This window comes from Pistacia vera, unplaced genomic scaffold, assembly GCF_008641045.1.
Source record: "Pistacia vera cultivar Batoury unplaced genomic scaffold, PisVer_v2 Contig562, whole genome shotgun sequence".
Lineage (NCBI taxonomy): Eukaryota > Viridiplantae > Streptophyta > Magnoliopsida > Sapindales > Anacardiaceae > Pistacia > Pistacia vera.
The window spans coordinates 378,770-388,396 of NW_022196404.1; the positions used below are offsets into that span (position 1 = coordinate 378,770).

Genomic DNA, 9,627 nt, shown 5'->3' on the forward strand with positions numbered 1-9,627 from the left:
AATTTAAATTACTAGAAAAAATATTATATTTTTTAAATACAGTCATACTACATCTTATATTTTTGTTTCAAATTTTAATATTGAATCTTATATAAACCCTAACTCTAAATTTTTGTAATTATTGAAACCATTTGTTTTATTTTAAATATTCGTTTGTATAAAAAATATAACTTAATGAATTTAAATCTAAAGAAGAGAAAATAAGTTGAAATTAGGAAATTGGGGAAAATTGGTGTTATGCACCATATCCATATCCATTCTGAGCAAAATGCATATTAAGTTGTCTCTTAACAAAAACCGCCAAGAGTTTTAGACAAACAACACATAAAACTAACAACCAATTGTTGCAAACTGAGTAGGAGGAGATAGTCAAGCATTCATTTCACCATCTCTGCTCCATTGGCGGCATTCATTTCACCATTCCATGATATCCTCAAATGTCCAGCATGCTTCCTTCTTTAACCATCACAACTTCAAGCTTGGGATGTTTCCTCACAATCATCTCTGCTGACTCTTCTCTGTTTCTCCCCAGTAAGCTCGAGCCTGTTTTTGAAGTTAACAACCATATATACAAACATACACATATCAGCCATTTTCTCTTTGGAAATTGGAACGACACAAAACTCAGACCCCAAAACCCCTACTGATAAAAATTACAAGAACACAAAAGTTTACTAATCATATATTGCTTTTAGCTTTTCAAGCAAATGTCTCCACATTTGAGAATATCTAATATATTCTTCTCTTTCAGGCAAAGAAGAAACTCTATAGATAAATCAAGCATTATTGGCAAATTATCATACATAATAAGCTCTTGACATTCGCAACAAATATTCATATTTCTAAAATATGCAAGCGGAGAAAATCGGAAACAGAACGCGAGTTGGAACACAAAAAAATTTACTTGAGAATTGACTCATTTCATTTCAACACCTATAGAAAATTGAGCACCGCACAGAGAGTGGAAATCGAGATGCATATACATATAGATATAAATGGAATGGAAACGACTTACTTCAACCAAGCTGGAGGAGGCCAGAAAAGGTTCAAATAGCTTGGAAAAACAGAGAGTTCCCCAACTACATGATCTTTGCAGTCACAAATCCAAGTATATTGTCCGGGGTAATGGGCAATCGACCTAAAACCTGCATAGTACACACAACCCGCGACCTCCTCAATCGAAAACGAAAATGCAAAACTACTTTTACCCATAAACAACACTCTATATTCCAACTCTAATCCATCCACAACTGGAACCCATTTTTGGTTCTCTTCATTAAGCTTAAAAAGCATGATAATATACTCATCATAATCATCGCCGAACTCCCGTAACTGAACAATCAAAAACAAATCATTATACAGCTCCATCAAGTATAGCTCCGAATATATCGAAACGAACTGCAGCTCTTCTGCAACTCGAGTAACAACCAAAGATTTAGAATCCACAGTTACAGTACGGCCGTTGGAGAGCACAGCATAGAACTTGCGATTATGATAAATAACATCCTCAAAAAACTCAAGAAATCTAAGTTCCATGTCGATTTCACTCCATTTCTTGTCTACATTTCTCCAGATTCCCAGTTCCTCACTACCACGACAGCTCGCCATAACAGCAAACTCAACATCATTCTCATCAAGAAACGAAGAAAATATCAATTTTGTAACAATAAGCTTTCCACCAGTTGATACAAGTATGTATGATTTAGTTATTTCAGTAACCCGATAATCCAACAAATTTAAAGACTTTGGTAACTGATCGGACAAGTCTTTACATTTGGAACCAGAAATTGGATCAATGATTACGACTCTACCTGGGTTTGGTTCTTGGACTCTGACCACCCACGTCTGGGGAGTTTCTTCGCCCTGGATATTGGAGACTTTATTGAGGGGTTCGATGGCGTAAACAGTGGACACCATGAGGGTAAAGACGTCATTTTCTTTAGGGTTTGGGCCTTTGAGGAAGTCGTTGGAGGTTAGAATAGAGTGTGGGAATGGGTATTGTATTGGAGGATGAGCAATTGTGGCGCGAAATGAGCGACAAACGGCGCGCCAACGGAGGATATCGATTCGCGTAGGGAGAAGTTTTACAATGGAGAAGAGGAGTTCTTCAGGAAGTGTACTCCAATTGGGTTCGATTCTGGCCATGGCAAAGAAGAAGCAGGAGGAAGACGAAGACTGGAGGGAAGATAAATGTTTAGCTTTTCTTGAATCTTGATGGGATGGGGTTGTAAGTTTTGGGAAACTCCGGGGATTCAAAATTTTCAAAGTTGTGTGTCACTCATATGTAATTATTGAAAACTAAGGGGTTTTGGGAGTGAGAATTTTCTTTTTCGAAAACTTTTACAACTAATATTTTACAAACCCATGTGTTATAGATTGAATTAATGAATAGATGTGAAAAAAAAATAAAAAAAAAAATAAACGAATGACACGTCAATTAATAAACAACTCTTCGAAATGGTGCTTGAGGTGTATAGTACTATTTCTCATCATCTTCATCAAATGATCAAAATATATAGGGAAAAACATGTACTTAAGAGATTGAAAAATGCTAATTAAACGTTAATTTGAAATTTATACAAGACTTGTTCATTAACCCTATTAAAGTCTTGTATAAATTTCAAATTAACGTTTAATTAGCATTTTTCAATCTGATAATAAGGTTAATGAACAAGTCTTGTATAAATTTCAAATTAATGTTTAATTAGCATTTTTCAATCTGATAATTTGTATTAAAAAGTTAAAGGAATATTGAAGACCTTGTATTATAAATAATAAATATTTCAAAATTGGTTGTTATAATTAATCTCCATAAAAAAATTAATTTGATTTTTAAAATTATTAATGATGTTAACAGAATTCATTTTAATTGATTTTTTTTTTTTGATATAATTTTGTCTATATAAACTTCTTTACTAATAATTAATTTCCACGTTTAAAGAGAGAAACTGAAAAACTCTGGGGTAAAGTTAATACTTTCTCAACTGTAGAGGAGGTAATGTTAATTACCCTTCATAAATCATAAAAACATAAAAAGTGCCTTCGCTCGCTTTCGCCCCTCGCTTTATTTCGTCTTAGAAATTGGAGGGAGAAGAAATGCCATGGACGAAACCACAATCTTTGATGCCAGGATCATCGCTCACGTCGACATGGACTGCTTCTACGTTCAAGGTCTTACCGATTCTCCCTCTCTTTTTTTCTTTTTGTGTATTTATGATGGAGAAAATCACTGTTTGTTTTGAGTTCGAAGAACATTTGATGAATCTTAGAGAATAATTTCGTTGTTATGAGCAAAACTAATGCTTTGTGAGTAAAATTTTGGAGAATATTTGCGTTTTCGTTGTGTATTTGTACTTGAATTTAACTTTGTTGGTGAACTGAGATTTGTCGACGAGAAAAAGAAGAAGGTTTATACTGTGAAATAACGCTAGTTTTTGAAGCTTGAGAATTGTGGATGGCATGAATCCATCAAAAGTGAAGTGCGTCGAGCCTTGAACCAGTGAAACCTTCAATACATTTGACCAAGGTTAGTGAAGGTACAATGAGTGGAAAGGTGGGCCCTGATTGCTATTGCTCTTCACATAATTTTTTAGTAACAACTCTGCACTCTAGTTGATACCTGTGTACATATATGGAGTGTGGTTGGGATTCACCCTCTGTTCAGTATCTGAAGGTTTAGAATGTTTGACCCAGAAACAGTACGTAATAAAAAAAAATAAAAAAATTAATTTTGCCCCGGGGGTTGGAACAGGGAGAGTCACTATTGTTCCGCATATATGATTTTCTAGCACTGGCTGAAGTCATCTACATGGATATTAAAGTTTTGGCAGAAATTGGTGAAATCACACTCTCTCTTTTGTTAATGCCATGAGCTTTTGCCTTGGATCTCACTTACTATGAGGTAGAATTTCTCATTAGCCCTCAGCGAATACTTAGGAATTTGTTTCTTTTCTCAGCTCATCTAAAAACTCAACGGGAGATGAAGAAGAGAAATTTATATTTTTCTTATATCTGTTTCTGCAATCCCGAGCCCAAGTGTCAAAGACCTGTCTTTTATCAATTCTCTTTTAACTTTTCCAGAAATGCAATTTGGGAATCACAATTCTGTGTATTTCATAATAATGTCTTTTTGGAAATTTTTTAAGATTCCATTAGACATGAGAAGGCTCATTTTGTGAACTGCACTTTCTTCCTTCTTCCTTCTTTTCTTTTTTATTTTTCCTGTTTGCTTTGTAGCGTATTACCTACAACTCTTATATTGGATCTGGCATTGAGTTCAGGATGGAGTTGATGTCAAATCAAATGTGAGGGAGTGGCTTTGTAGAAGTGAGGCTGATCACCGTGATAAATTATTAGCTTGTGGGCCGCTGCTTGTTGCAGAGCTTAGGAAGCAGGTTTTGAAGGAGACTGAGTTTACCTGTTCTGCTGGTATTGCTCATAATAAGGTTCAGCCGTCCTTACTTTAGTTTATTTTTTGTCCATTATAATGTATCATAGACATGGTTGTCTGCAGATGCTGGCCAAACTTGCTAGTGCTATGAAACTGTTGTGCCCCTTGCATCTGTAAAAGGACTGCTCAATTTGCTGCCAGTTAAAAAGATGTAGGTTTTTGTGATAGTTACTATATGTTTTTCATGCTCATGTTATTGAATTTTTTTTTTTTTTTTGGTTGTATTTTTATAAAGTAGAGAGGTTGCTTCTTTTTATGGTCTTCCAATCTGAAATACATTCTTCTTAATTCAGACTTTCATTTGCAGGAAACAGCTTGGTGGGTGTGAACATTGTTGTGACCTTTTGAACACTGTTCTGATCTATCATACAAACTAACAACTAATTGTTGCTAAGTAGGAAGAGATAGTCAAGCATCCATTTCACCATTTCTGATCCATTGGTGGCATCCATTTCACCATTCCATGCTTGTCAACCGGCAATCAAACCATATCCGCAAATGTTTCCTCACAATCATCTCTGCTGCCTCTTCTCTGTTTCTCCCCAGCACTGGCAGTAAGCTCTTGCCTGTTTTTGAAGTTAACAACCATATATACAAACATGCACACAACAGCCATTTTCTCTTCGGAAATCGGAACGACACAAAATTCAGACCCCAAAACCTCTACAGATAAAAATTACAAGAACACAAAATTTTACTAATCATATATTGCTTTTAGCTTTTAAAGCAAATGTCTCCACATTAGAGAATATCTAATATACTCTTCTCTTTCAGGCAAAGATGAAACTCTATAGATAAATCAAGCATTATTGGCAAGTGATCATACAAAATAAGCTCTTGACATTTGCAACAAATATTCATATTTCTAAAATACACAAGCGGAGAAAACACATGAGTTGGAACACAAAAAAATATACTTGAGAATTGACTGAGTTCATTTCATTTTATTTCAACACCTATAGAAGATTGAGCACCACACAGAAAGTGGAACTCGAGATGCATATACATATAGATATAAATGGAATGGAAATTGGAAACGACTATAAAAAAGAAATGTTTACCTCAACCAAGCTGGAGGAGGCCAGAAAAGGTTCAAATAGCTTGGAAAAACAGAGAGTTCCCTAAAACCTGCATAGTACATACAACCCGCGACCTCTTTAATCGAAAACGAATATGCACAACTACTTCTACCCACAAATAACACTCTATCTTCTAACTCTAATCCATCCACAACTCGAACCCATTTTGGGTTCTCTTCATTAAGCTTAAAAATTGCGATATTACACTCATCATCGTCGTCCTGGAACTGAACAATAAAAAACAAATAATTGTTCAGCCCGATCAAGAACTCCAGTAATTCTTTATTTAACATCTTGTAATTCTTGTAAATTATAAGGATGAAATAGGGAGAGAGCTTCCAGAACTCCAGTAATTCAACTTTAATGTCCACAGACTCCAATGTACAAAAACAAAAGAACCAAATGAAAGTCATATTGAGCCTGAATAAAGCATCGGGATGCAAATGAGAAGATAATGTAAAATAATGAACACCGTGTTCAATCAATATATTATTAATGTTAAGACTTTGTCCTGAGTTATCACAGATTATAGTTCTAAGGCTAACTAACCAACTGTATAACAAGATGATAATCATAGAATAAGTTCTCTGGTTAACAACCAATCCCCAAACAACCAAGTAATCACAGATTAAGACAGTGAATCATCAAGCATTAACTAATAGCAGATCAAGTAAAGAGATAAAGATCAACACAAGGAATTATAGTGGTTTGGCTGGGTAGCCTACATCCACTCTTCAAGGCGCAAATAGGATGTCATTACTATCACAGTCAAGTAGACAATTTACAGAGTATTGAACAAAGAAAGAAACAGAAAGAGCAAGGAAGAATACAACCCGAAGAAACCTTAGCTTTCTTCTCTTTTCCCCTTGCTGCCAATCCATATCAAATGGAATCAATTTATACATCAGTCATCTCCAACATGAACCTCCACTTGGAACCCCAAGGATTTCCAACCGTAGATGAGTAACAGATTTTGTCTTCCATTAGTACATTATGGAACAAATGAAGTTTGAGAAGAGAAATGAGGGCTGGATCGAATGAGATGAAAAACCCTTTTTAGCTCTTCATAAAATGACGTCGCTGCATTCTTTGACTCGCCTAATTTTTAATTAACTCCACCCTGGCATAAACACAAGCCGCATCACCACAATTCTCCACCTTGGCTTTTTTTTTGACACCCTATTTGGCCTTGGAAATAGGCTTTGCTCAAGTAACATTAAGAAGGCTCATACAGAGCCTTTGTTTGTCAGCAGTAATAGGTTTTGTAAGCATATCTGCTGGTTTATGAGAACCATTGACCTTTTCAACCTTTATTTCACCTCTATCAATCATCTCTCTAATGAAGTGGAGTCGAACATCAATGTGTTTAGTCCGTTCGTGAAATACTTGATTTTTACAAAGATGTATGGCACTTTGACTATCGCTGTAAACTGTTACTGCCCTCTGTTCTAAACCTAGCTCAGTCACAAAACCCTTCAGCCACTTTGCTTTTTTTGTTACCTCTGTTAATGCCACATACTCAGATTCAGTTGAAGATAATGTAACCAAGTGTTGGAGTTTAGACTTCCAACTAACAATGTTTCCCCATACTGTAAAAACAAAACCTGAAGTTGATTTCCTTCTATCAACATCACCAGCATAGTCTGCATCAACAAATCCTTCAACACATTAGTTTTCCTTCTGATTCCTCTTATACACTATACCTACTAAACTGGTCCCCTTTATGTACCTCAAGATCCATTTCAATGCAGTCCAATGGATCTTCCTTGGATTACTCATGAACCTGCTCACAATACTTACTGAACAGGCCAAGTCGGGTCTTGAACATATCATCAAATACATTAAACTGCCTAGCACATTAGCATAAGGGACTGATGACATTTCAAGTTTTCCCTCTTCAGTTTGGGGACTCTGATCTTGAGATAGCTTAAAATGCTGACCAAAGGGAGTTTGGACAACGTTTGCATCCTTCATGTTGAACTTCTACAGAATCTTTTCAGCATAATCTTGCTGAACCAGCTTCAAACTTTCATGAACTCTGTCTCTAATGATTGATATCCCAAGAATCTTTTGAGCCTGACCCAGGTCTTTCATCTCAAATTTGGTGTTAAGAATCTTTTTCAACCGAGACAACTCAGATTGGTCATGACAAGCCACAAGCATATCATCCACATACACAAGCAGGAAAATGTAAATCAGTTCAGAAACTCTTTTAAAATAGAAACAACTATCATAATTGCATCTGTTAAAACCTATTTCAATCATGAATGAATCAAACTTTTTATACCACTGTCGTGGTGACTATTTCAGACCATACAAGGATTTTTTAAGTAGACAAACTTTACCTGCAACATCTCTGTGTGCTTTTGGCTGCTCCATCAGAATGGTTTCTTCCAAATCTCCATGTAAGAAAGTTGTCTTCACGTCCAATTGTTCCAGTTCTAGATTAAATTGGACAACAAGTGACAGCAAAATTCTAATGGAGGAATGCTTGACAACGGGGGAAAAATTATCATTATAATTTATGCCCTCCACTTGTGTAAACCCCTTTGCAGCCAGCTTTGCCTTATACCTTGGTGGTTCAGTTGGGTTTAAACCTGATTTTCTTTAAAAAAAATCCATTTTCACTTGACCACTCTACAATTTCTTAGCTTATCTACTAAAATCCAAGTTTCATTCTTTATCAGGGAAGAAAACTCTTCTTCAATTGCTTTAAGTCATTGTAATTTTTCTGGTCCTGACATAGCCTCTTGAAAAGATTTGGGTTCATCACTCATATCATCTTCAACTTGTAAAGCATAAGCCACCAGATCAGCATAGTCTAATCTGCTTGGAGGTTTGATTACCCTTCTAACTCTATCTCTAGATAGTTGGTAATTAGAAGCCCTAATTCATCACCATGGTTCAATTGCTCACCTTTAAGTTCACCAGTTTGATCACCCATAGAATTTTCAAAATTATTTTCTTCAGCTTGAAACTCATCAGCTCCACCTTGATTCACAGTTTGATCATTTTTTGGGTTTTGAAGTTCTAGTTCTAAGTAATCTGATCCTGATGGGCTGCCCTCTAAATTTTCAGAATCATTTCCAAGGCCAGGTATTATTTCTTCTCTAAAAACAACATCTCTGCTGATGATACATTTCTTAGACTCTAAGTTCTAGAGTTTATAGCCCTTTACCCCATCTCAATAACCTAAGAAGATACATTTAATGGCTCTAGGTTTTAATTTGTCTTCTCTAACATGGACATAAGCTAGACACCCAAAAACTCTAAGATTTTCTAGTTTTATAGGATGACTAGTCCACTTCTCCAGAGGGACCCTAAAACCTATTGCTGAAGATGGAGTTCTGTTGATTAGGTAGACTGCTGTGTATGCTACCTCTGCCCATAATTTAGTTGGCAGTCTAGAGCTAGACATGATGCTCCTAACCCTTTCTAAAATAGTTCTATTCATCCTCTCACACGGACCATTTTGTTGTGAGGTATTCCGTACTGTTTTGTGTCTCACAATTCCATGTATCCTACAGAAACTGTTAAATTCTTCATTTACAAACTCTAGACCATTATCAGTCCTAAGTTTCTTTAACTTATTTCCAGTTTGTGTTTCTACCATAACTTTCCATTCCTTATACCTAGAGAATACCTCATCCTTGGTTTTAAGGAAATAGATCCACACATACCTAGAATAATCATCAACAAAACAAATGAAGTATCTACATCCTCCTAGTGAGTAGTGCCTAGATGGCCCCCAAACATCTAAGTGAACATACTCAAGTGGTGAACTTGAGTAGTGTTGACCAGATCCAAACTTAACTCTACTCATTTTTTCTAAAGACACAATCTTCACAGAAAGTTAGACTTCCAATCGTATCCCTACATAGCAGGTTTTGCTTGCCTAGCTCTACTAAGCCCTTCTCACTAACATGTGCAAGTCTTTAATGCCACAATGAAGTTCTATCTTGAACTTCTGTTGACCCAACAGCAGCAATCCCACTCTCCACTCTACCTTTCAACACATATAACCCATTTCTCTTCTCAGCTTTTATAACAACTAGAGATCTTTTCATGACACTAAGGCTGCCATTTGCTGCCTTATAG

At 35.9% G+C, this 9,627-nt stretch overlaps 1 protein-coding gene across 1 annotated transcript; it reads right to left on the minus strand.

Annotated features, from left to right (window-relative positions):
- Window positions 1-433: 433 nt before the first annotated feature.
- Window positions 434-2,145, minus strand: LOC116108335 (F-box/kelch-repeat protein At1g64840-like). The gene is made up of 2 exons (XM_031394583.1): window positions 1,146-2,145; window positions 434-543 (listed from the first exon to the last, which is right to left on the minus strand). Exons 1-2 carry the CDS (start codon window positions 2,143-2,145, stop codon window positions 434-436), a joined length of 1,110 nt encoding a protein of 369 aa, XP_031250443.1.
- Window positions 2,146-9,627: the final 7,482 nt, after the last annotated feature.

Excerpts from the sequence above, each read along its gene's own strand:
- LOC116108335 (XM_031394583.1), bottom strand. The coding sequence starts at position 2,145 with ATGGCCAGAATCGAACCCAATTGGAGTACACTTCCTGAAGAACTCCTC. Across the intron at positions 544-1,145 it reads GGGTTGTGTGTACTATGCAG|GCTCGAGCTTACTGGGGAGA; the intron begins GTTTTAGGTCGA and ends CTTCAAAAACAG.